At 41.7% G+C, this 27,183-nt stretch overlaps 1 protein-coding gene across 2 annotated transcripts; it reads left to right on the forward strand.

Annotated features, from left to right (window-relative positions):
* The first annotated feature begins 102 nt into the window (after positions 1 to 102).
* On the forward strand, positions 103 to 26,964 carry LOC6540894 (carbohydrate sulfotransferase 4). Of its 2 annotated transcripts, XM_001969993.3 has the most exons (4): positions 105 to 1,307; positions 25,340 to 25,522; positions 25,591 to 25,792; positions 25,857 to 26,964. In XM_001969993.3, exons 1-4 carry the CDS (start codon positions 358 to 360, stop codon positions 25,986 to 25,988), a joined length of 1,467 nt encoding a protein of 488 aa, XP_001970029.1. In that variant the 5' UTR covers positions 105 to 357; the 3' UTR covers positions 25,989 to 26,964. The 2 variants fall into 2 exon arrangements, with proteins under 2 accessions (XP_026835253.1, XP_001970029.1); XM_026979452.1 differs by lacking the exons at positions 25,340 to 25,522; positions 25,591 to 25,792; positions 25,857 to 26,964 and adding an exon at positions 16,625 to 16,664 and having other exon boundaries at positions 103 to 1,307.
* The last annotated feature ends 219 nt before the right edge of the window (positions 26,965 to 27,183 follow it).

Genomic DNA, 27,183 nt, shown 5'->3' on the forward strand with positions numbered 1-27,183 from the left:
CTACACGACTGGCCAAGTTTCCCACCGCCACCAGTAACTGCTTCACTGTGATTTCATGGAATATTTAGGGCATTCGTTTTCCGCGATTTCGTTGCTCGCCGCGGCATGTTTCCACCTGCCCGCAACGGTCACTTTGTTGTTGTCAATCGTTCCGTTCGCATCGCGTCGCGTCACGGAAAATCGAGACGTAAATACGGAAAACAAAGATATAACTCAGACGCGACGTCTTCCGCAGGGAACGGCCATGCGCTCGAGTTGAGGGCGCGCCGATAACTATGTGCGTGTGGAAGCGAGTGCGAGTATAGCACAAAAGTGGATTACGCCAGAAATCAGCCTCCAGTAATTAGCGAGTGACCAATGAGCACGGGCATTGGCAGCAGCAGTACGGAGGAGCAGCACCTGGATCTGAGCGCGGACTTGGAGGCGTGCTCCCTGCTTGGCCAGCAGGACCCGTCGAACGTCGATACCGGCAGGACACGCGCTAAGCAGCGCCTCAGCTTGAACGGGAAGCGGCGCCGCAGCCGGATGTCGCGCAGGGCCAATCTGATAGGCATCTGCGGCGTGAGCAGCCTGTGCATCCTGCTGCTGATCGCCACCACCCAGCACCGTCCGCTGTCCACACCGTTTAATCAGGCGGCTGGGCGGGATCAGGGCGCGGGCGGTGGAGGTGCGGCGTCCGTAGATGGCGGACCATCCAATTCGCTGGCGCGCAGCGCCTTCTATGATCGCTTCCAGCAGCAACTGCAGCAGCAGCAGCCGTCGCAGACGGCCGTCTACAATCTGACAGCTACTATAGTGGATGTCCTGTCGGCTCAACGGTCGCGCATCCTCGCCGAAATGGAGAACTTCGAGTACCCGCGCGGCGGAGCCGAGCGTCTGGCGGACATGACGCCGGAGACGAACGGCACCCCGGTGCGCAGTGTGGTGGTCACCTCCTGGCGCTCCGGCTCCACCTTCCTGGGCGACATCCTCAACTCTATTCCGGGCAACTTCTATCACTATGAGCCGCTGCTTGACTTTGGCATCAAGCAGATCCGCGATCCCGATGACCAGGAGCTGGCCGTGCAGAACCTGAAGAACCTGCTCAACTGCGACTACGCCGACATGATCGACTACCTGAACTTCGGCAAGACGCACACCTATCTGTTCGAGCACAACACCCGACTGTGGGACGTCTGCCGGGAGTTCCCGCGCTTCTGCTGGCGTCCAGCCTTCCTCTCGCGCTTCTGCCGCCTCTTCCCCATCCAGAGCATGAAGACCGTCCGCCTGCGACTCGCCCAGGCCGAAAAGCTGCTCGAGGACCAAAGGTGAGTGGGCCCAGACATCCGGGTAGAAAGTGAAAGCCAACTGGCATGGGATATGCAACGCATCTCGGGCGGATTGTTTATTCGGGGACCCTGGAGTGTGATGTCTTAGGAGAAAGCTATTTACCGCATTGACTCGTGCCGTCTTTAAACCTTTATAGGCTGCTTTAACCATACCCCATAATAACCTTCGCACCCGGAACCGTGAATACTAATTAACTATCTAATATTTGAGCGATTGAAATTTTGCTCTCTTGATTATGTTCCTTCAGTTCACATATTACAGTCACTGGTTGCTTCTGCGTGGCACATCAAACTCAAGAAACGCAGTGACTTCATTATGAAATTTTGGATTTATCAGTTTTCAGCATGCATGCAGCATGTCATTATCGTTAATGCTTTGTTATATTCTCCACTCCGAGTCAGTCAGTATTTCATTTATTTGCCCCAACAATGGCTTAATCTTACTCTGTGCATCCCATTTTTATCTTTCGAGCAGGCCAAGGCCTTCTTTTCGTGATAAGTTTCGAGAAGCAAATGCTAAAGTATTTTCTTAGTCTTGCCAGCTAAGCTTCCTCGGCCAGTCAACTTATTCGTTTTATCTATATCGAAATGTGGTTTATTTTAAATTCAAAGTCTGCGTCTTTAGTATGTGTTTTGAAAGAAATATACGAACAGTAATCAGTCTTGTATATAAAAGGTTCATTTGGAATTTTTCGTAATTACCTTCAACTAATGCTCGCTTACTTTTCAACAATAGAAAATAATTATCTGTATTTTATTTATTTTCCGAGTGCAAGCACGTTATCGTTCTGGTTTGTTACCCCAATTACTTGTTGGGCTTCCGAAGTTTTTGAACGCGACGGTGATATGATAGATATGGCGTGGATATGAAGGCTTGGTGGCTGGGTAATCGTTCCGCTTCCACTTTTTCGAGATTAGACTGTATCACATGAAATGGGAATGTAGTGAAGATAAGCATTTCAAGGTATTTACTTTCGGCTAAGTGAAAACATTTTCACGTCAGAGTAAATCCTTGGATCGATTTATTTCAATACAATCGATTTGAAATCTCGTTGGGGCATTCCCCAAACCCCGCAAACAAAGATTCATTTACATAATTTCCCATTTAAAATGTAAGCCGGCCAACAATAGCAGAAATCGATAAAATTAGTGTACAGCAATCTCTAGCTAAACAAACCAGCGACAAGTAAACAGAAACCGAAAATGTATTTGATTGATGTGGGGTTCTGGTTCTTTGGCCACCCCAAACCCAAATCCTCCTCAACTGGCTTTTGTGGTTTCGATTACATGCTCCGATCATTTCTTTTGTAAGGACATTCTGGATATGTATAAGATTCGGCTTTTGTGTGGGCTGAGTTGTGTCAATGTTATGCAAAGGATATCCAAAAACAATTTCAATCAATGAGAGCGAATCTGACATTTGTGCACAGATTTCTGTTCAATAAATAAACGAATTGGTAGAGATAAAATGTCTGAGTGGAAAATGTCATTTATAGTCCACTTCTTGTGGCGCATAAATGTCAGAAGAAATGTTTAATGGCTTCTAGTGAATAGCACTTTTAGCATAGGAGGGTCATCTTCCTCCTCTGAAAAGCGGAAAACAATTAACACACTAAATCATGAGCTGAATGTACTCAGTTACGACTTTGCACCACAAAACTTACAAACTCTTTAGCTTGCTTAGGTTTAGCTTGCTGAATTTCTCTTTTGGCCTGCTAACTTTGTTTTCCTAGTTCCACTACTCCTAATCTATTTTCTTCTATTTTGGTGCTGTTTATATGCTCTTATCTCAACTTGTTTATTTAAATTAAATGAGTTACTTTGTATTCTTATATGTTGTGTTTTTAGAAGTAACCAATTCTTATAGATAATAGTTCACTTAATCATAAAAAAGTAGCTATGTTGGGACTTTAATTCTAGGCTGCCACAATAGAGATTATTCTTTAATATCTGGTCAGCGTTTGCATGATTCTTGTTTACGATAACTTTAAGCTTCACTTCAAATAGAAAAGTGCCTCATACAATTAGCTTTGTATAAGCACTTTTCACTTAAGTTCCGCCTCTTACTCAGTTCTTTGTACTCTCTTTTACGGACTGCAGTAAAAATTCTTTCACACTCTATTAACTTGGCCCGCTGGCCGCTGGGAAATGCATCAAAATTCCGGAAATGCTGACCAGCACTTGGATTTATGTTGCCTGCGGTCCAACATCATCCCAGCCACACACTTAGCCACAATTTGGGTCAGTGCGAGTATTGTGGGGCGAAAAGCCGTGTTTGGTGAGTCACTAAGCGACCGCTAACTTGGCTTCTAATTGTCGATTGTCCGATTCTCGCCGGCTGGGTGTGTCTAGAATTTTTGGGGGAACTGGGCGAAGCTTTCCCACAATTATCGCGTATACGCCGTGGTGGTCGACGGTCTCTTAAATTTAATGCCCAGTGAGCATTTCATTTATAAATCACACATTATTTTTATGTGATATTTCATGGTCTCCTTCCCGCCACTCAGGTGCGATAAGGAAGAAATTGTGGCTAATGAAATGAATTACCAAATGGGGCAGTTGTATTTTTATTCGTCAATGAGTCACGAGCTTTATTGCAAACTTTATTATTACTACTTCCATTGAGCACTAAACGTATAGAACCAATCACGGAATGTAAATTGCATTGTGATATTTTGTTTATTCCAACAAAAGGTCGGGCTTTATAAAATTTCTTCACGCTGCTAGTAAAGCCTTTCAGTAAGCTTTTCATTTAATTTGGCTCGGCGCGCTACGGTTTTGTGGCCGCTAACTTTGAGAGGCTTTTGGCATCAAGTAGATTAAAATTGTGAGCATTGAATGCGCCCACAGGCCGCATGGAAGATGGCGAAAAAAGTTGCATTCAAATAGTTGCCAACAGAACCAAAAGAACCGAAAGAGCCGAAAGAACCGCAGAAACCACAAAGAGTTTGAGCCCAGTCAGTTTCAGTTGGCTTATAATGAGCAAAGTGGCCATTAACTCAAAAACTTTTCCGCGCTGCGTTTTAAAGCGGCCCAAACTGCCAACAAACAATGAGAACGAGACGGAAGAAGAAGCCGCTAGACGTCAAGAGCCCGCAGTTTTGGGCTGCTGTAAGACCCGGTTCTCGGAAGCCTATTGCGCCATAGACCCCATTCTGGGCCGTTTAGCATTTTTCTCGTTTTGAACCTTTGACTTGACAGTTTTGTCAAAAGAGTCAGCAATTGGTTGGCGGTGGAGAGAGACGGCTATAGACGGTGCGAAAGAGACCGATCGTGGGTTCAGTGAACGTTCAAGTAGAATAGTTTTCATGCCCAATGCGGGTGTATGGATTTCTTTATAGAGGCACAGATACATATTCATATGCATGACAACGTAGGATTACTAACTACAAGAAAAGATGTATTATTCACATTAAGCAAAGATAGTAGTTCATTAGGTGGGCAATTGAAATTGTATGTAGAGTATGTAGAGCAAGTGTAACTCGGCTATCTTACACGAACTTTCTTTTCGGAAACAGCTGACATGTTATCAATTCGCATTTGACCGAAATATGTATAACTAGTCTGTCAGGCAGTCGAAAGAGCATTGAGTCTGCTAGTTTATATATTTTTTTGTGTGTGTCCCAAACTTTGTATGTTATTGCATTTGCCAAAAGCGAAACGGGTTTCGTTGCTGGCTTAGCCAAACCTTTTTCTTATTTTCGTTTATTTTTTACCGACTACTAGTGCTGTTTTGGTACGTGTAGAGATCGGCTTGGCGTAAATGGGTGAAAAGCAGCAATAAAAATTGTCGGGGCCAATCCGAAGATCCGAAGACGGAAGGGGAGAGACCCCGGACCAGACCCGACCAGAAATGTGACTATGACAAACTCTGTTGGCCGGCAGTGAAAGTGATTGATTTTTTTTACCCACTTCTCTGCCTGCCACATGCACTGCAAGTTTCGCTTTTTTTTTTCGGTGTTTGGGCGTAGAAATAATTTCTAAAATCGTAGCTTGATTGCTCATATTGCTCGGTTTTGTAGCTTATTTATTTTTCTTCTTTAGTGGAACTTGATGAGGCGTTGAATGATGATAATAATGGCAAATAATAAGTATAGAAATTTTTGAAAAAAAACCAGTTAAGCCAGTTGGGGCAAGCGGCATGAACAGCGTGCGAAAAATGATGGCAATAATAGTTTTTATAAGTGATTGACTATGAAAGAGTGATTAAAATCCTTATGCTCGAGTGTCCTAAATAGGCGCTGCCCATCCAAGATGGTCAAGTTGATAACCCGGTAGCAGGAAGAACATATTTTGAATGCAAAAAATACACTTTTCTGTTAGCAATTTCCACTTATAAAAACCACAATAAATGGTGCAATCGCTCCGGGGGGTCGCTAATAACTCGTGGTTCTTTTTCTGCTCTTGACAGAGCTGGAAAAGCGTGTGAAAATTACAATGATTTAGTGGCTGAAAGCAGCCCATCGATCATTGGAATCGATCAGTTGGATGCAGCTAACGATGCCGCAAACGGATTCCGCAGCATCTGCTGCCCCGAAACGCGCCAGAAAATTGATGAACCATGCTGGAGGAAGTTCTGTGTGCCTGTGGCCCCGCGATTTCCCCTTTTGGCCCGGCAACTGGCCCAAACCACGACCAAAACTAATGTCATAAAGTTGCAGTTGAGGTTGGGGCCAGAGCGCGGAAAGGGGGCCAAATCGCATTAGGCGATGCGAGCCTTGTCTATGGCTACTTAAAGATTTACAACGCGACGTTGCGGCCATAAATTCCGCCTGGTAATTGTTTGGGCCAGCTGAACAGAAGAACAGAAACGGAGTCTGAAAAACTAGAAACCGAAAAGCTCTCCTCAAGGCTGGGTATTGCTGATTGGAGTTCCTCATACAGCTGACAGAGTGAGTAAAGAACACAGACGTTCCTGCTTCTTGGCCACTTTTTTCACTTTGCAGTTTGGCTAGTCTGTCTGTCAGCGTTTAAAAATAAACAAATAAGCGCAGATGGTGTTTGGTAATGCCCACAATGTTGGCACATTACCTAATGAGTTTGCTTTTGGTTAAAACAAAAAAAAAAACTAGATTTTGTCGACGATTAATGGTTACGAAAGGTGTTAAAAATATATGCACCTTTGTAAATGGGATTTCTACAAGCTTATCAAAAATAAAGCTTAAGGAATTCGTCTCACTAAATAACAGGGATACTTAGACATTAATAAATGACAGAGCTTTGTTTTAAACAGATTCAACTAAAAGTTAAAGCAATAAGCCAAAATACTAATTAATTACTCCTTAATGGTGTTGTATCATAAACTCAAGATCTTTACTTATATACATTGTTTTTTGTTTTTAAATGCATATAGTTCCGTGCTTTCTGCTATTATTTATTAAAAGGCAATGTATATTTTGACCTCATGATTAAGAAATTACTTATGTTACTTCTACAGTAGTTAGGAACGCGATTAATGTCTAATTTCATGATGCGGATTGTATACGGTTATTCATTGGGAATCGGTTGAAAAAAACACTAAAACCCATTTTTATTTCATTATTTAAGCTTCAGCTGGCTACACTGATTTGCTTAGATTTTCTTTTTCTTTCCTCGGTTTTTGGCAAAAGTTTTTGCGCCGGTGGACGTTTTCGTAGTTGGAGCAAACTTTGATTTGGACGCGTAAATCCGCATGGAGCTTGTTCTTGTTTAAGTAGAAAAAGTATTTTATTTTACTTTTAATGACCGGGAAAAGTTGCAGTTTTTGCTCTTGCTCTCACCTTAGTCACTTTTAATTGCAGCCATAGAATGGATGGTGTAGTCGTCGTCGTAGAAAGTCTTCAATTTCTTTTCTGTGAAAACTTTTTGCGCGAAAATGCAGTCGTCAATGTCATTGTGTCTAACCTCACCTTGCCATTTGTGAACGTGTTTTTCTCTTTGTTTGGCTGTTTTCCGCCTCTTTCCTTTTAATAATTATGTGAATTTTTTAGAGCAGTAATGTTGAGTCTTCTGTTTTTGGCTGGTATCCAGCCGGAACTTTTCTGCGGCTGCTCCAACAATTTTCACTCTCTAAAAGCTGGCTTGCATCGTTTCTCATTTTCCGATCTTTGTGCAATTGATTGTTTTCTCTCGTTTCTGGAATTGCTTAAGTGTGGCCTGTGGGAAAGTTGTTGCCTTACCTTTGGTTAGGTAAGCGTTTATGGACTCATAAAATCATTAGAATATTGCTTTATTTATGTTTGATGATGCTGTTAAAGTTAATTGGTTGAACTACAGAAAATACTGCTTCCTGTTTTATAAGTTGGTTAAAAACCCTAAAACCTTGTTTCCTATAAGCTACACATAATTTATCAGCACAAACATTGCGCTCCGCTCTGAACGAAAACTTTTTGGCGCAAGTTTTTTGCCCAACGCTCCATAATCCCCATCGCATCTTTTTCATATTTCCGTAACATTTTCGCTAAGCTCGTTTTTGTTTTATGCTTTCTATTTCTTTTTTTCTTATTTTTAAGGAGCCCATCCAACGCGAAACAAATTTCCTGTCTTCAGTTTGGTAGTTTCGCTCTGCAGCGAGGTTTGTTTTAGTAACTAAAGCTCGTTGTTTTTGTAGGTGGGTGGGGTGTTGGCCATGTCGGAAATCCGATGCAGTTGGCTGTTCCACCCGCAGTTACGCCCCTTTTCCTCCAGTCCGGACCATTCCAAGTCGAGTCTGTGGCCATTTATTTATGCATGTGGAGCAAGTTTTTTCCTCATTCACTTCGCTTTTTAAATGATCCTTGCTGGGAAAAGCGAAAAATTCCAATAGACGTTGTCTGAGTGGAAATGCTGGGTGCGGGTTGCGGGGTATGGGGCATGGCATCTTGTCCGACATGTGGGCGTCTTTCTCTGGACTGCATTTTACGTAAGTGAGCCGTACCCATCGAACCGAGGAGCTATCGAGCCAAGGGAAGCGAAGTGAAGTGTTCTGATTGCATAAGAACATTCATGTTTGGCCCCGGGCAAAGTGCTCCGTTCGCCGGTCATGCCAAAGGACCATTCCTCCAATCCTCAATCTCTCCATTCCTCCCGCGCCGAGAAGGTCGAGCAAGTTGCTCAACGATTTATGGCCACTGGCGGCGCTCGACAAAATTCTACTTACCTCGGCATAAACGAAATGAAATAATTGAAGGATGTGTGTGTGCACTGCAGGTGCTCCAAGGGTCTTAGATTATGGATAAGGCCGGCTGCCAGGACGGCCCAGAACAAAAGGTGTTGGCCAACTCCCTTCGAGGCTGCCACGTTTTGATGGGGAAAAGATGTTGGGGCTGATGATGCAGATACTACAGAATTTATAAGCCAACTCCGTTGGAAACCTGATTTGGGAATACATATGCTGAACTATTTTATGTATATATAATATTTATACACAGAGCGCTTTAAAACATTTATCTCTCGCTGATTATAAGCATATCGCCGCTCATAGTTTAATGCACTTTTCTGCATGCTTCTTAATATCGACTCTTTTCTGCAGCTTAACATTGTATTTCTGGACAGATTAAATTTTAGCCGGAGTGCACGTCCACACTTGCCAGTGACCTCGATAGCTCTTTAATCTGGAAAAATTCGTTGGATTAGCAGAAGTGCTCTAGCATCGACCCCAATGGGCCACCAATCTAAATTGCCACAAAGTCCCAGCCGCTCCGGCAACCTTCCTGGGCACACCTCCACTCCACCACCTGGAACATCCACCTGGGTCGACAGCTTTGTGGCTATCATTAGCACAAGGCACAGATCCTGACCTCCCTCGCTGCTAAACACTGTAATCTCCGGACTGCACTATTTTCGCCGCTCTACCTTTTGGGCACAGATATATTAGCCTAATTTATGCGCGAAAGTTTTCTGTCCACCGCGGAGGAGCCGGCAATCTAAGCCTGAATGGCTGAGCAATTTGCGTCCATGACTGTTAATGATTGAGTGGAGTTTGAGTTGCAGCTAGTATTAAAGTCGGTGAATCGGTGAAGGGAAGAGAAAAGTGTCGGGAGGAGGAGACAGAGGCCCAGTTTCCATTTGGAGTCGAGACAAGCAGCTGCAGGCCGCATTATAAATTGTTTCTAGTCATGGCACGCATTTCAGTTAACCGGAGTAGTCCGGAGTCGTACCTTCGTACAACTTCGATGCAGTGGTTCCCTTGGCCAGGCGGAGCAGAGGGGGACTTTCTCTTTTGGCCGTGCTCATTATATTCCGTTCACACCACTGTTGTGGGTTGTGTGTTGTTTGTTGTATGTTGTGTGTTGTATGCTGTTTGCCTTTTGGACGACTTCTGAGTGCCTTGTCTTTGGCAGTTAATCACAATTTAACTCGCTTTAACTGGGTTACTGTGATGGCAGATGGGAGATCTTCCCAACCAACAGTCTTTGTTTTAATTTTGCCTGCTCAGCGCGGTGTGGTGTGTGGTCTGGTTCGAATCGTTTAGCTTCGTTACGTTACATTTCGTTTTGTTTCGTTACGTTTTGGCCGCTTTTTCCGTCCAATAGTACATGGTAGTCAACTCTACTAGCGAACTTTATAAACATTGTCATGCCGGGCTCGTTTTCCTTTGTTGTTGCCTAATGTTTTTGCAGTCGTCGTGTATCCGCTTACATCAAAAGGCAAGAACAACTTCAGCTACAAAAGCATCTTAGAGATTGCAAAGGCAAAAAATAAAGAAAAAAGACAAAAAAAAAACACAACAGATACATTAGAAAACTTCCGTTGTAACGGCTCTAGATATTTTCATGCCCATTCCCCTTTGTGCTTGCTGTTAATTTTTTGCCTCCCGACTTTTGCATATATACTCATAAATGCATCTACATACATGGTTCAAGCACCGAGAGAAATGTATAGTCTCTCAATTCAATTGTTAATCCATTGGAAATATGTTGAGATGGTTTCTGTACTGGTAATCAATTACTGTTATTTTTATATATTTCATTATATAATATATAATGCTGAACTAAAATGCTTTCAGTATCTTAAAGAACATTTAAACGCATAATCCGTGTATAACACTTGTAGCCTCTGTTCTAAATGCAGTTGCTATGCACATTGAAGTATGGAATTTTTTGCAGTGCACTGTATTTGTATTCGCTCTCCTCCTCGTCACTCGATGAAACACACAAAGAGACAAAACTGTGTCGCCCTGTTCATTAAAAAGCAAATGGCCAGCACTTGTTAAATTAATAAACGACAAAAGAAGTGGAGGAAAAAGCACGATACTATGGCAACAGAGTTCCCGGAAGTGGGCGGGGGTCAGTGGGAATTGGGTGAGCTGAAATGCCTTCAAAGACTGGGAATGTTCTTTATGTTGGTTGCCCCGCGTTTCAAATTCCTTTGGCTCAGGCATTTCTAATGCTTTGTGAATTACAAAGCTGCCGGAATATTTCGCAACCACAGTAATTTAATGAATTCCCTAGTACTTTGAATAATTTTCACATCTCAAACGCCACATTAGGTGCGATAATCGTGGCTTTTCTATTATAGAAATTGCAAAATTAACCTGCGCAAAAATTTAGAAATTTGCTTACCCAATCCTTGACCTCAATTCGCAAAAAAATTTGGCGATAAATTGATTTTTGTGCCGGACCTTACTGCCTGTTAGTTCCATTTTACTGTCGGATTTACTAAACAGATTGTCAACATTTAACCTCCGGCCTTGGAATGGTTACCTGCTCGGCTTCCTGCTCCTTCTGCTCTTCCTGCTCAGCTTTCTCAGGTTTCCTGATCCCGGCGAGAATCAAAAGCGTAACATCCTCCGCTTGACTTTGCTTGGTATTTGGCCTGCCAACGGAGGCGGTAGGTGATATATTTTTATAAAAGAATAAAAATGCCAGGCTACGGCTTATTCTTTGCCGGATGGTGTCTGTGTCGCCTCCTCCTCCTCTTGCTTCTCGCGGTGACCCGATGTCCTGGCCTTTATTTTATCTCGTTTCCTTGGCTCTTGGCCAAAAAAAAGTTCGGTGTCTTGCCTTCGCCACACGTTCTCGAGGCTTAGCTTTTCCGTTTTTCCGCTTTTCCTTTCGCACGGCATTGTGTGAGTGTGGCCAGCAAGGACTTTCATTTGCGTTACCCGTTACCCACTTGAACTGCCTAAATTCCATGCCCGCAACGTACTCCGCCACATACATATTTCATTCCGTTTGTGCCTCAGTTTTTCCATTTTTCCGTTTTGGCAACACGCAAAGCAGGCAGATTTGGGGCCTGGGGGAGTGTGGAGTGCGATGCCTACTCCAACAACTAATTCCCATAACCATAAGTTGGCATATGTGCGTACGCCGAGTACATCTGTCGATCGCACGTGTGACCCCAAGGTCAGAGGTCCTTTTCTCACGGGCAACTGAGTTACCACCCTGCTCGTTCGTAAATTAATTCAGTTCAGATGGTATGGCTTATATCTGCAGAGTGTAAATATATTTCTGATGTAGTTAAAAGTTGGAATTACCCGTGAGTATTTCTATTGCATGGAAACTATAATGGTAATTGGCTTAAACGCATGTATAGTCGAGTGTTATTTCATGCTAACAAAACTTTTTAAAAAACTTTCTTTGTCACAGAAGCACGATGCATATTTACGATTTTTACTTTTTTAATGAGATTTTGGTTTTTGTCAGTATCTGAAGAGTAGATTAAATAGTTCATTCAGAAAAGTATCTTTAAAAAAAGGTTTTATTAATTTAGTTCAGTGCTATATAATAACTTAATTGAAGTACTCTTGAATATCCGCCATTCTCTATATAACTTCAAAATTATCTCAAAAATGTTGTCAATTACAAATGAATTGGTTCAACTTCGCTATATGTATTATCTTTTCAGATAGTGTTTTTATGAAATTTCCCCATAGAACCCACCGCAGCCTACTTTTATTTACACAAAATTAATTTGTTGAGGCCTGGGTTCAGCTGCGGTTATTGGATGGTAGTTTATCTGGCCACATTGTAGTGAGCTAAGTGCATAAATACTAGGAATACTGGGGGAACTATTCAGTAAATGGGTCAGTGAGAGGTTTCATTTGGCGGGGCACGTCGTAAACGTCTTACTTCTCTCACTCATTTCGCCCAGTAATCTTCTGCTGACAACCTCTGACAAGGCGGCTCCCCAACTATTTTTCATATGCCCCATGCCGCACTCATTATATAAGCCTTCCACATGCCATTGCATAATGACGCAGTCCCAAATTTTCCCCCACCCTGCTCCCCGCCCCGAATCTCCGAGAGCTCAGTCTTTGTTGCCTCAAATTAAGTTTTAAGCATCGTCGAGCGGGACGATGACGCTCTCTACGAGCTGTCAGGCGTCGCTCGTTAGTACGTGTCAGTGTCCCCACTAGTCAGCTCCTTTTCCCCAATTTTGGAGGGTCTGCCCCCCCCCCACTGCGACCCCTCGGTGCCCCAAGTCACGTCCTTTTGTTGCAGGCCAAAGACTTTGCCACTGCAGCAATTGGTGGAAAGGCAGGCCAGAGGGGTCTCTCTTGTCTCAAGATTTCTAGTTGAAATTATTTTTCCAGCTATCTTTTACTGTATTGCATTAGAAAAACACCTCAGAAACGTTGCTATTCGGTTTGAAAATAAAAATCCATTGTCCGTAGCAAATAAAAGCTTTTAATATCCCTTTCATTGCCTTCCGATTAACACGCTATTTGTTTAAATATTAAATGCCACTTTTTAAAGTTTTATAAATGGGTTGTCAACAGTAGAAGTGCAAAAATATCAATTTTTCAGTGGAACTTTCTAGACACGTTTGTCTTACCTTAACAACGTTTCATTTCATTTGTTTTGGCCAACATTCTGCTGCTGTTTCCGCTATCAAACACATAACGGACACATTGAGTTTGGATTCTATTATCGAAAAGTCCGTGTTGCAATTTTCTCCGATAAGTTCCGCTCAAGTGCCTGGCTTACTGACAGAAGATTCAAAAGCACGTGTTGGCCCAGAACCAAAGAAAGATTGCTCGCAGAGAAGAGTAGGTAACTGAAGAATACGATCTGCAATTTAAATTCTAAACAAATGGAAAAGTCTATTATAGCTAGCAAGATTATATAGAAATAGAAATGCTCATTAGGTGGGATAATCCATTAAAATCGATCGATATTGTATTCCCCGCCTGAAGACACCAACTGGCCTCGTTTAATTGTTGTAGATCGCCGATCGAAGCTTCACTTTGCCTCTATCCACAGCTCACTTCCCGTATCGAATTTCAGCCACATCTATGTAGTTTGAATGGATAGCGGAGAACAAGGTTGTCATGTCACTGGGTCCGTTGCTCAACTCTATCGCCGCTCGTCGGCATTATTGGCTCATTATAATTATCAGGTTGCAATTTCTGGCCGCCGCTCTCCAGACAATTCATTCCGCTCTAAATTATTTCTGCAACACTGAAGCACTCCGCACCTCGCCGCCTCTTTAACTGCTGTGGCAGTAGCATTCGCAAACTGTAAATTGCTGCCACAATAATCGCAATAATTAAAAGCGAGCTCGGCCACAAATCATGGAAACTGCCGGCAGACGCAGCGTGAAAAGCGGCAGCGGAAAAGCGCTCTGTAATGGAGGAAAATCTAGAACAATCTTGAGATGATGGTGTCCGTGGCAGGGGCCGTCGGATCACTGGGATCGTGGGGCATTTTGTGAAAGGGTTCTTGATAAGTAATGGCAATTAAAAAATAAAATTAGCTGGCATGTGGATCCAGCTATCTCCTAATGCCACTTTTGGCTGTGGATTACGTCGATTGCTGCGGATGTGGCAGAAATTAGGAATTTATTAGTTGTGGGTTCTGCAGAAAGAAGTTGTAAAATAGGTATATTTTTATACCTATAGCCTCCTACTCCGCAGGATATATTATATAAAAAATATTATAAAAAGTGACAAAATGAGGGTTCTATGCTGTCGTATATCTATAAAATATGCCTTCTAAAAAGAAATGGTCATTGCCCAATCAGTTGAGCCACATTATAAAAATGAGCATTCCGTGGAAGTTTTTAATCTCGTTCGTTTCAACAAATAAGTGGCATCTGTGTGATAAACAGATACCTGGCGTCTTGTGTGTGTAAATGTATGTACCAGTATAAAAATATTTCTCGTCTCGGTTTATCTCGCTGGCTTTGTTTGCTGTTGCGGCTTTTTGCCACTTAACCTTGAGGTTGGTGCCCAACGTGACTTTGGCTAAACAGGCTGAACGGAGACGGGGCTCCTCTCCTCCAGGACGCAACAAAATACCCAAGCCCCGTGTCAACGCGTTCGGACCAAAGCCAGTTAGGTGGGGGGTCAGGTGTTACTGTGCCACTGTGGCCGTATATAAAGATACGCAGCTCACTTTTACTTTTCCCGTTTCGAGGGTAATTTGTTTGCATATGTCACCAAGGGGGGGCGGTGAATGAGAGGCTGGGCGTGGCAGCTGCTTCGCAGTGTGTCACCGAGTGGTCGTTCCGATGGCTCCGTGTTGTTTAATTAAAGCACAAAGTCAAGGATTTGCATGCATGAATAACGAGGCAGAAAGACCAGAAACGCTGCAGGCAGAAAGTGAACGGATTAAAAGTTTCATTTTTCGGTTTCCCTTGGCCGATTCGATTCCAGGAAATACAATTAAACGAATACGACTATTTTTAATGGCCAGCAGTCATTTAAGAGCAGCCAGATGTTATTCCAACCTTGTAGCTTTTACCTGGCCTCATCATGTATCTGCTTTTCTGTGTGCCAATAAGACCGTCAATATTGTCTCCCGGCGCAGGAGAATGCAATTATCTTAATGTTTACACATAGTGGAAAACTCTTTCAAAAGAGGTTTAGGCTTTTTTCGACTCATTGTGTAGGAAAAATTGTTCATTTCAATCGACCTGAAAGTTCTACACATCGCCTACGTCAATCAACTGCTGACTGCAGGCAAGAGTATCTATCAGATACAATCTATCGCATCGCACATGAGCACAATGCAATTGAAAGGAACCGACAGACAAACGTGTATCTCCCATATTGATATTGCGACGGGGGGCTGGTGCAGATTTTATTGTATAATTTCTATTACCTTTTCAGGGGGTCGAGCGGGTTGGATGAGGTCTTCGGGAACGGGGCGTAACAACCTTGGTCCGCATATCTGCAAGTTCTTTAAATTAGTTCTATTCTTGTGCAATTTTCTACGTGGCACCTTTTGTGCCGCCTCGCCGTGGATGCTGCAGTCGCATTCTTCTCTTCGCCGGCTCCGTTGTATTGTTAGCCACGCTTCCCAGCCGCACAGCCCCGCCCACCCATCTGCCGCCTCTTTTTCCCCGCGGACCATTGCAGTCGGCAGTACGTTTTGTATCTGTGCATCTGTATCTTTAGCTGCAAAGCGTTCGCACCATGACTGCGCCTATGCTCGTGAATCCATGTAATTTGCGCACATTTCGCTGGCTGTAATAAACGCAAAATTAGTCTCAACTCTTTCCACTCTGTCCAAGAATTTTCCTCTTCTTTAGTGAACTCCAAATTGATTTTATTATGTGGAGATTTGATCCATGCTGTTGCACTTTCAAGAAAGCGATTCTATCAAGGAAGTTTAGTTTAGTCCTATACTATTATTATGAGGTTTAGATCATATGATATTATACTAATTTAGTTACTAAATTACTTACCTAATTAATTACTTAATTTAACTGCATTTTCCTTAAGTTTTTGTGGTTATAGAGCTCAGTTTCCCCAGGGTTTTAAATTTTATACTTGTGACATTTAACTTAAATGTTTTTTTAAATTAATAATACCCTAAAGAGCTTGGTAAACTGGTGGTTTTTACTTCACGAAGGCAACAGCAGTTGCATTCCTGGCTTGCAGTTCCCTGTTCTCGTGTTCTCCTGTGCTCATGTTGCAGTTTTCCTTCGCTTTTTCGCCTTTCACGTGGTCGGGGCTATTTGTCACAGATCTGCTGCAATTTATCGCACTCGCTTGCTCCGAATAATGGCGACGTCCACACGGGTTACCCTTTCAAGCTCCATAAACAAGCGCGGGGCTGCAGCTCCCGTCGCCTCCTTGCCCTCCAAAGGTAGTTACCTTCTCCTCCTGAAAACTCTGGGTTTGCGCCAGATGCAGATGGGTGTCTCTGTGTGGGCAGTGGAATCTGAAATCTGGAGCTGGGAGCTTGGAGCTGGCAACTTGGCCAAACGTGCTCGGCATTGATTTTGGGAAATTTCAGCCAGACCTTGGTTCGCTTATTTATGATTGCCTTAATTCGTTTCCGTGGGCGGTTCCTTTGTGTGCGCCTTGTAATTGCCTGTTTCTTAAAATCTCCGGAATTGAATCTGACTGTATTAACTTTATTTTTCTGTCTCTACTTCACTTGCAGGTATGAAAACACTGTGAAGACATAGAAACTATCTCAAGATAATATAGAAAACAATTTAACCGAGCAAACAACATTTACGTAAGTACTTAGTACAGATACGTAAACGATGCTAAGATACCTGTTATCTGTTGGATACATTTTCATTTGTTATGCCATCGTAAGTGCTATGGAAAAGGAAAAACTGTAGAGTACTGCAACTTACACGTGAAGTTCATTAAAAAATCAGAGAGGACTATAGCTAAAAGAGGGCGTGGCCAGTTGCACAGCAATAACCCAAGCCCACACACATTTACAGGCCACAGATAAGGGAAAATAAGTGGAAAATTGTAACTGCAATGAAATGAAGTGTCAAAATGTTCGGAGTTGTAAGGCCCTGCCACAGCCACGCCCATCTGGAGCCCACCACTTCCTGGTCGCAAGTGGAGCAATTTATTTAAGAGTCATGAGATGGAAAAAATGTACATTTACATGACAATCAGAAGGGGCGGCACTGGCAGTCCAGCGGAAAAAAAGAGTCACCCAGTTGAGAGCAGGTCCATGTAGATGTTGCCAGTGGAATTCCCTTGTGGTAGGTCGGATCGTGTGATGTTTCCGTATGCATCGAACACTTTACTGTCTGCCAGGTGACCACCACATGTCCAATGAACCTGCACAAGGAATTCTCGGGGGATGAATGCTTAAGCTCCATAAATGATGTCCTTTTTATTTCAACTTAAATAAGTGGTTGGTTCAAAGGACATTTAATAAGTGGGAGCAATGTCTTTTAACAAATCCTATATTATATTCTAATGATTATTCATAAGTTTTGAATTAAAACTGCATACCACATAGCCATAACGGAGCACGAGGACTCATCTCGAGCTTGTTAGTGCATTCGCGTTTCGACTCCTTTCATAATAATATCCCTACTGTGGGAGCACTCCGCTGCTTAAACTTAATATCATTCAAGCCGTGGGCAAAGTGAAAGGAAGCTGAATTTATGTGGGTGATGTGTAGTTCTTGAATAAGCTGCCCGATGGGCCCCACTTCGAACTCTTTCTTCCAGCGGAATCATCTCCGCCGAATATGAGTCGCTTGGCTTAGTAACTTGGCAACACGGCCGCACTTGGCTGGCATCTCGTAGCCTCTCGAGCTTCTTTCACTTTACGCTTTCTTGGCTTTAGCTGCAGCCCAAAAGTCACTTTGAATCGCACAGCCAGCGAGGCATAATGACGGCGATAAGTCATTAAGTAGCTCAACGCTCAACGCGCCACAGCGTTCACTTCAGATGACGTCGTTAAGAGGTAGTGCAAAGTCAATAGATCTTGGATAGAGGGGGTTTTATGGGGGCGGCAATGCTCCATTCATATTATTCAAGCGTTCCACTCTGTTTTCACTGGAAACTGAGGGCGCAAGTGCCCCGGGGTATATGTATTCTAAACCAGGGCAGAGGAAGTTGCCAAGGAGACTGTAAGGAACTTTTTAAGAAAGCAATAAAAAGATGGGAGCGGTTTCTAGTTAATTGAAACTCTAGTGTACGCAAGTGAAGTTTTACAAAAATATTTTGCTAGATTCCCAACGAACAAGAAAACCAATCAAAGTGAGCACAAGTATTTGTTTCTTAGAATAGCTTTTAAAACAACTTCCTGGTTGGAAAAGTCTGTGAAAACCATTTTGCATGAATCCTTTAATAGAACTTAGTTCAATGCTATAAAAGTGTTAAAATGTGGTGCCAAAGAGCGATTCAACAAAATCCTCTGCACCATTGAAAATCTTATGGCTCTCCCCGTTCGATTGCGATGCATAAGTCACCTCACTTCATTTCATTTCTCGTAGGTTTCTATCTTTTTGTCCGTGCGCCCCATTTTAATTAAAAGTTTCTAGTGACTCCCATAAATTTCAATCAAGGTTTTAGTGTCCCCATTGATTTTACTTTGCCCAGGAGCAGTTCCCAGGCGTGCGAAATTCAATTAGATCAGAAGTCAATCAACTGAAAGGGGGTGGTCGAAATCACGTGAAAGGACGTTGTGTATGCATTTGGAATTTGTCAAGAATTGTTGCTGTAATTGCACAAGTTTCGGGTAATTAGATTGATAATCGACTAAATTACTGACAGACATACTGTGGCTGATCAATGAGTAATTAGGGAACGTTATTAAAACCACATGTCGTTTCTATTTTGGGCTTTCTATTGTCATTTAACATATCAAACCTCGCCTCGTATGGGTCCTTTCCCCAACCAACTTCCCTAGTCGCCTCTACCACCACCGTCATCATCTCCATCAGCAGCTCACATGGTTATATGGATTTCTGTGGTTGCCTATCAAAGGCATTGCCCCAAGGCTTCATGTCAAATGCACGAACCCAATAAATTTCATACTTCAGTCGGCTGAAAAACAATGGGAGCTTGAGCATACTCTGTTGCACAGTATCGAGAAAGACACTTCTAAGCCCATGGCTTTGAGATTTCAACAACTCATTTAACATTGAAATGATTACTAGACTTTAGAAATTAGCTTACATTATTACCATATTACTATTCCTTAAACTCTTTTATTTACGTCTTTTCTTAGAGTTCGGTACATTACTATTTGAATCTGTCAAGATGTACTGAATTCCATATTAGGTCCATAAAATCCATTGAACAGGCAAAAGGATCGGGATCCTTTCCTTGTATGAACGTCGAGATCTCAGAAACTTTTAGAAGTATGCCACTTCAAAATCCGATCAAGATAAATTAAGTTATGGACTTTAGAACTTCAGTCTTTGGACATTTATGAATTTCTAATACATCATAACAATTGCTCCAGAAATATTTAGAGAAATAATCAGATTTTAAGCATTTTTGAAAAATGTTATATTTTTTTACTTTTTTATTAGTCTTGTAAGTTTCTATCGATTTGCCACAAATCGTTTTACTACGCATACTCGACCGCCCATAATTCGACCAAAACCACGCGTTTGAAAAATTTAAAATTGTCTTGTATTTTACGCACAGCAAATGATGAAACCTATTATTCCGGCCGATATTAAATTCTAACGGTGTGCTTCGTCACAACGTCATCCCGTGGGTATACGTTTCCTTTCGACACTGTGCCCCAGTTCGTTCCTATTCACTTGTTGTAACTCCACAGTGTTAGTGGTTTGTTTGTCGAGACCTTCAGACAACTTCCTGTCATATGTGTGGATAGGTTCTGTTGGAACGTGCATATATCCATGGCATATTCGCAAGAGCCGTCCCTTAGTTTGTTATTAATGAAGTTTCCAAGAGGATTTTGCACCTAGGCTCTTTCAACTATGTCAGTTTCCATGGCGAAGGACAAAGCGAAAAACCAATGCGAACAGCAGATAGTTAAAATGTTCCCCTGTTACGCCTCAGACCGCCCACTTGGTCTTCTCTAATTCTATTCTCTGCTGGCCACCTCCTGACTTCCAACTCCCAACTCCCAACTCCAAGCTCCCAACTCCCAGCTCACAACCCCGTTTCTTTGCTGTCAACTGCTACTCTGGGCCTTTCTCTTTTGCCACTCTACTTGGCCGCATCCCAGTTGACTTTGATTGACATTTGCTGTTGTTTGCATTTGCCGGAACAATTTCAGCGTTTTTTATTTTTCATTGCTGGTACTTCGCCATGATTTCATTTCGCATTTTGGGTGGCCCATTGGCTGGATTTTGCCACGTTACTGCTGCTATTGGAAATTTATCTGTTGTTTCTCCTTTGGGTTTTGACCCAGTTGCGGATCGCAGAGCGCATTATCCTTAGAATTCGTTTGTGTTGACTCGTTAGTCACGCAATTTCGAACTTTGTTTAGAAGTCATATAGAGCGATGGACAGCAGTTGGGTCTATAGTTGGTCTAAGTCAAGTTCAAGGTCTGGTTTCTATGATTAAATTGCTACATTATCTGTAATGACATGACATCGACGAAAATGTGGCTTATCGCAGCAATGGATCTGGTAGTTAATGGCCAATTGTGGCGTAAGTAAGCAATCAGTTGATTTATGTGGCGGTATAGAAGCGTTTAATGGCGTTTAATAGTAATCGTCAAATCTAATAAATGATATTAAACTCTCTTAAAGCTGCCTAGAAACTTTCAATTTATGATTGTAACACTTTCCTTTCTAACTTACTTGCCCAACTTTTCAGCTCTTTACGAGAATTAAAGCTCTTAAGTTGCCCAACTTTTCTGTGGCCCGGAAATGCACACCCCTTGACCCCAATTAAATCGCTGCTAGATCTCCAGTTAAACAATATAATAATGCTTTTAACGATTTTAACGAGGTTAGGTAGCGTCAACATGTCCTAATTGCGTGTTGAATGTTGCTTTCCTTTCTCTCATGGCATGTATTATTTAAATTATTACAATCCAAAAGGGAGGGTGAAGAGCCATGCACTTGCATTCTAAAATCAGTTTAGTTTATTTTCTAGCTTTCCCTGTTTTCAATGGAACGCATTTTCCGAGTTGACTGCATACAAAGTCATCGTTTTTAGCGCTTTGCATGTTTTCCGTGTTTTCCGAGTTTTCCCAGTTCTGTTTGTGTTCTCGGTTGCAACACAAGAATTTTGCGCCACTGGGGACAGTATTTTTGCATATTTTCGACTGGGCATAAATGAAAATTACCAGTCGGCTCTGATAAATGGGCCAAGTATGGTGTTGTTGGGTGGGAGTTCTACCTCCCGCCTTCATGTGACTGGTGTTCTGCGATTGTTGGGCAATTGTTAAATCGATAAATTTACTCCACTTTTAATTCGCGTTTTTCCCTAAAACGTCATACTCAGTAGTGCTGTTTTAGTTTTGCCCCTTGTTGCTTCCGCTTTTGTGGCGCTGCCGTTCTATATTTCACTGTATTTTTGGGGCATGTTTGTGGCACTAATGCCGAGCATTGGAGGATTTATGTGGCTTAGTATACTGTTGTAGGGATTCTTATATGTTTCGGGCATTACTGTGGTTCTTAAATCTAAAATATTATCAAATTACGCTAGAAGTCTTGTCCAAAATGTGGTATCTGCTTTTTTCATTTTACTTGTGCCATGCCACCGTAATTTGGTTAACCAACTCTTAAACTATTGTTATGCGTTTTAATAATAAAATTATTAATGAGAGCTTAATATACTTTAGTGCTCTCTTTTTCTGTATTTTAAATCTTTTTTTTTGCACTTATAATTTTAGTCTTTTTCTCAACGTTGTTCCCCTTTTTTCGTTTCGTTCTCAACAGTTTTTTAACCCGCACGCGACAATTATGCATATTTTTATAAATAAACACTGCCACAAGCGAGCACACACAAACGCCAGCATATATTTACAAGCCTTTGGCCAACGGAGCGTATGCGTAATAATTTTTCAGCACTAGCGAAGTGGCCAGGGCGGAAAATTCAGCCCATCGTGCCGCAATGGAAAGCATAAATAAATGTGAAAAAATTCTTAAAAGCACTCTACAGACAAAAAATACAAAATTTACCAAATGCAGCAGCAAAATAAGTTAAGACGGCCTAATTGAATGTTAAAGTTGTTAAATTTATTGCGTAGATTCTGGTAAAAAGGCCAAGAAAAGCTGTTGGCTTTTCTTTCAGAGATCTTTTCGACTTGATCGCTGTGGAAAGCCATTCCCAATTTTCCGCTCTCCCAGCATTTGACTTTCCCAGTTGCCATTAATCAACATTATCAGCTTATGTCGGGCTTAAACTGGCGAACCCCTGAAAATAATTACCCTGTACTTAGTGCGACTATGAGTTTACCAGTTTATAAGGCGAGACATCTGCACACGCATGAGAAGCCAGCCGAAAGCCAAACCATCCGAATGGTACTTGGCCATGCCAAAAGTGGGACGTAGTATCTATGATGTGGTTTCCCGCCAGAGATGTGGCCAAATCGCTTTGTGGGTCAGCCTTCGGGGGAGCACTTCGGCATGGGTCTATTAATGTATGGAAATCTGTGACGCCGCCACTGCCGCCTGACTAATGGTGCAGGTTGTTTCGAAAAGTTCACCTGGCCGGCATTTGGGGTTCAAGGCCTCGAGCAACACGTGAGGGACTTTTACTTTTGTTCGCCTCTTCCTGGTAAAAGTTATGTAAATACTTCTGGTTGTGTATCGGTTCGTTCGAATCGGTAATACTCGTTGGCTATGGACGCGGTGTCCGTGCCCATTATATTGATTAATCGCTCGAGGTTCGCCTGGGCCCAGTGTGACCCCGAATCGGTCAACAAAAGAGCAACTAACTGTGAACGAATCTGTCCATCATGTGTGCCACATAGCAGACCATTTCTATTGGTGTCCCCGGGTATTGATTGCGCTTCTCCCGTATCATTTTGCGTATATCTCTTTTGCAAATTTTCGGCTTTTGATCTTTGAAAGTGTGTCAGAATGCCGCACTGCGATTGAAATAAAAACACAAAACGCCAAAGTATGAGCACTAAAAAGTCTGAGTCAGTGAGTCAGAAGTGGTGGAGATGCTTAGAAGCTTTTTGTTTTGGGGGCCAATGAGTTGCCAAAAGCCAGAGCCAGTGGGTCAAAGTGGCGAGGAATGGCATGCGAATCGAGGTGGCTTCTGCCGTACAAAAATAATATGTCCGCAATGCTGTTTTTCCAATTATTTTATGTGTTTCAGAAGCAATATTTTCAGGGCTAAGTGCATTTAACAAGCATTTAATGCCTGCTGGCCATTCGGCCATGAAAATTAAATTAAAAGCCAACTTGAGTTATGGCCAGCAAGTGCTGAAATACCCCATAAAAAACGGACACCAGAGCATATACAAATCCCAAGAGTTGACATAGTTAACATCCAATTAGCAGCTGGCCGAAACACCATAAAATATATTAATATACTTTTCAGCCAAATTGATAATTTATTCAAATGTAATATGTAATATAAAACATATACTCTAGGCGGTTTCTTGGGTGCTTCCAATGTCAAAAACTTTTGAAAGCCCACTTGAGAATTCCTCGACAGGCCATTTGGATCAACAATTTTGGTTTATGCGAAAACACTATGCATATTTATAGCCGCAAGTGGCTCTTTTTTGCACAATTACACAATACAAACGGAAAGAAAACATCTCGAATTACTCAGCCAAAACGAAAGTGAAATTCATGCCGGCCTTCAACAGTTTTGTATTGTGTCTTTGGCCCCATAAATAAGTGTACTTCATCATAAATTATTTTCCTAATTATTCAACTTAAAACGTTACAAAAGATTTGGTTACGGATCTACATTTACAAAAATGTAGTAAACTACTATTTAAACAACTGCTTATATTCAAATCACACAAATTAAAATCCTTAAGTCGTTGAATGATATGCAAGTATTTTACATAAAAGCCATTTTTGTGATTGTATATCTGCGAATTTATCAATTCATATGTTATTTAAAAGCTTGGGCCAATTCCGTTCAAGCCCTTTAGCTTTAAACAATTGGGATGCTTTTGCAGCATTTAAATGAATTCTGCAAATATCCCTTTCACGTTCCATTGATTTTCCTCGTTATTTTGAATAAATTTAATGTTGTGCAATTTTTACAATCCGCATTTTTTCATACAATTTCCATTGTCTTTTTCGGTTTTCGGCTTTGGAAAAGTTTTCGTTATTGGTATTTTTGCAGCTGTTGCGGTTGCCAGCAGCCAAGCACAGTGGACCCTTTTTGCAGATGTAGGAGATACAGTAAAGCTCTGCCAAAACTACCATTATTTGTTATTGTTTCTGTTTTTACTCTATACAGCGCTCTCAACTTAACAACAATGGCAGCTGTTGGAAATGCCATTTAATTTGTTCGACAGAAACTCGTATTTAAAGTTACGTTCCGAAACATTCATATACGATATATTTATCGACTAGAACTCAAATTAAATTTTGTGGGGATTCATTTCTATTTATCGCACTTTGTGCTGACGACATTTAAATCTATAAATAGGCTGTGTGCACATATACTCGTACAAACTTGTATATGACACAATTTGCATGCAGTTGCAGCTTTGGATGTTTACATTGTCTCAATTCGCCACAAACTCATTAGCATTGTGGTTAAGTGGGTGTTGAAGCTCCATGATGCCCCAGCATGTGGTTATATCTCCGATGTTGATGATGCGCTTCTGTGGCATTAGGTTTTTGCTACAATGAGCCAAGAACTAATTAGGTCGCGAATGTTTTTAGCTTGTTTGCAATAGGAAAGATGATCAAAATTGGCTTTCAATTACAAATTTCCAAATGTTTTATCTCCCTAAAGGGAAAATAGGGTTTCCTTATCTGCTACCCTGTATATTGATTGAAGCTTTCCCCAAATTTTTCCAACCGCTCCCATTGACACCAAAAACACTGTTTCCGCTTATGCCATTTTATCAACTTTTTGTTGTTTCCGCTTGGGCAAAACATTTTCGTGAAATAAATTAGCAATTGCAATGAGTGTTGAGCTGCGAGGATGGGAGTGGAGCTGAAACAGGGCTAAATTTAAGTGTTGTAATTAAAAACAATTTTCAGTTGGTCGATTGGCATGGAGTTCAGCCCGAAACTAATTCGTGCTGAGCTGCATGAAAATGCTAACTATGCTTCATTATAGAAGTTTTAAACCGATTTAATTGAAAGCCAATTCCAGGCTGGTTCCCTCCCGTCCATTGTTATGGCAAAGTGAACTTCACGGCTCGGCGCTCAACTATTACGCCAGCAATTATATATCATTCGTCACATATATATAGACATATGATAATCTCTATTCGAGTATTCTAACAAGTTCCTCCTCCCACCCGCAGTCTCTCCAGCGTGCGGATCGTTCTGCTGGTGCGGGATCCACGAGGAACGATGCAGTCGAGGAGACATCGAGTGTGGTGCGGCGGCAACGAGGACTGCGAGGATCCGCGACTGGTGTGCCAGGATCTGCAGGATGACTACAAGACAGCGGAGGTGCTGTTACTGAAATATCCGTCTCGTTTTAGGTGAGTTATCTCATTTGATGTCTTAACTCCTACGGTGTCCTAAATATAACAATTTACTTGCCTTCCAGGACTGTGCGCTACGAGGACCTATCCCTAAGCCCCAGTGAGATGACCCAGGATATTTTGCAGTTCTATGGCTTGCCATTTGATCCTGCAGTGGAGGAGTTTTTGGACACGCACACCAAGGTCAATATGGGAGGTGTCAGTTCCACATATCGTGATTCCAGATCAGCACCATTCCATTGGATGCAGGATCTAAAACCGGAAGAGGTAGCGTATTCAGCATATTATTATTTATATCGAGTTAATTAATAATGATACTATCCCACTTAAGATTAAGCAAATCCAGGATGTCTGTACTGAAGCGATGGATTTGTGGGGCTATCGCCGCATTGAGAACTTCAACAACTTCTCCACCACCCAGCAGACCTTCGATCCAATGGTGATGCCGCCACCGTTCACGTGAAGCGGTCCTAGTGTTAGCTGATCGTTTACGATAACTGATATGGATAACTAATTCTTCTACTTGGTACATTTTGTTGTGATATCGTCGTGTTGAGCGAGCAAAAAGAAATATGAAAAGAACGGAAGCAAGCAGCGAGATATAGACCGATTGGATGGAGCAAGTGGGTGCATTGTGAAAACTCATTCATAGCGGGCACATTTTTGCTAAACACGCAAACACACTTAACTGAGCAATAGTTCAGAATATATGTAAACTGAATATACAATATGAAATGCATAATTTTAGTAATTGGCGAATTTTGTGTAGAGAGTAAAGCGGTACGAAAACCAGTCGAATATCAGATTTACATTTAGGCCTAGAACTTAAGCAAACAATAACTGAAAACTTAGTCTATTTAGGGCTGCGTATAGTGGAATGTTTACTTGGCTTTTTGATGTAAATTATTTAGGCAAACAACTTTTGTAATTCGGCTTAACAATGCAATCAAGTGATTTAGCATATAACAACCAAAACGTATCACAGAGAAATTAATAAAACACAACGTTTGAAATTAATCGAGATGCAATTATACAACCACGTTTGGCAAACCAAAAATTGTGCAATATTATCAAATTGGAAAAACAATTAAATTTACCCTAGTATCAATTTAGACACAAATTTTCTTATGAAAATAAAAACTATAAAAATGTATTAAGAAGAGCAGTGGGCACTCAATTTCTACTCATAAGTTTCCTTAGGCATAAATTATTTGTATGGTTATTTAGTTGTAATTGTAATTAAATTGTACTATACTTTATGTCCTTATTATATAAATGAGTTATATTCGTTTTCTTTTTCCAAAACGAAACCCAATTTGTCAATAGATACGTTAAAAAAGTAAATGGATGTTTAATAAACTGAAGAATCCAGCAATATTTGCATAATTACACTTATTAAGCAAGATACCAACTGAATAAACAATGAATTATAAAAATAACATGATTGGTTTCTCTAAAAAGTGAATTCCCAAATCTCAAGCATTATTAGTTCTCGAGATTTTGACTAACGTACTAAGACATTACCATAGTTATCCTTTGCAGCGCGTTATCTTGTCACATTTTGTGGGTAAAAAATCAGTAGTTCAAAGGATGCAACTTATTTTAAATTCAAAAGGATTTAAAACTAAAGGTGTAATCAAGTTTTGAGCACCAGTAAC

Source organism: Drosophila erecta, unplaced genomic scaffold (genome assembly GCF_003286155.1).
Source record: "Drosophila erecta strain 14021-0224.00,06,07 unplaced genomic scaffold, DereRS2 tig00000055-arrow-pilon, whole genome shotgun sequence".
Lineage (NCBI taxonomy): Eukaryota > Metazoa > Arthropoda > Insecta > Diptera > Drosophilidae > Drosophila > Drosophila erecta.

Bases quoted from the DNA above. Each gene is read 5' to 3' on its own strand.
- LOC6540894 (XM_001969993.3), top strand. From the start codon at position 358: ATGAGCACGGGCATTGGCAGCAGCAGTACGGAGGAGCAGCACCTGGAT. The intron at 25,523-25,590 runs GTGAGTTATCTC...CTTGCCTTCCAG, and splicing joins AAATATCCGTCTCGTTTTAG to GACTGTGCGCTACGAGGACC. The intron at 25,793-25,856 runs GTAGCGTATTCA...ATCCCACTTAAG, and splicing joins AGGATCTAAAACCGGAAGAG to ATTAAGCAAATCCAGGATGT.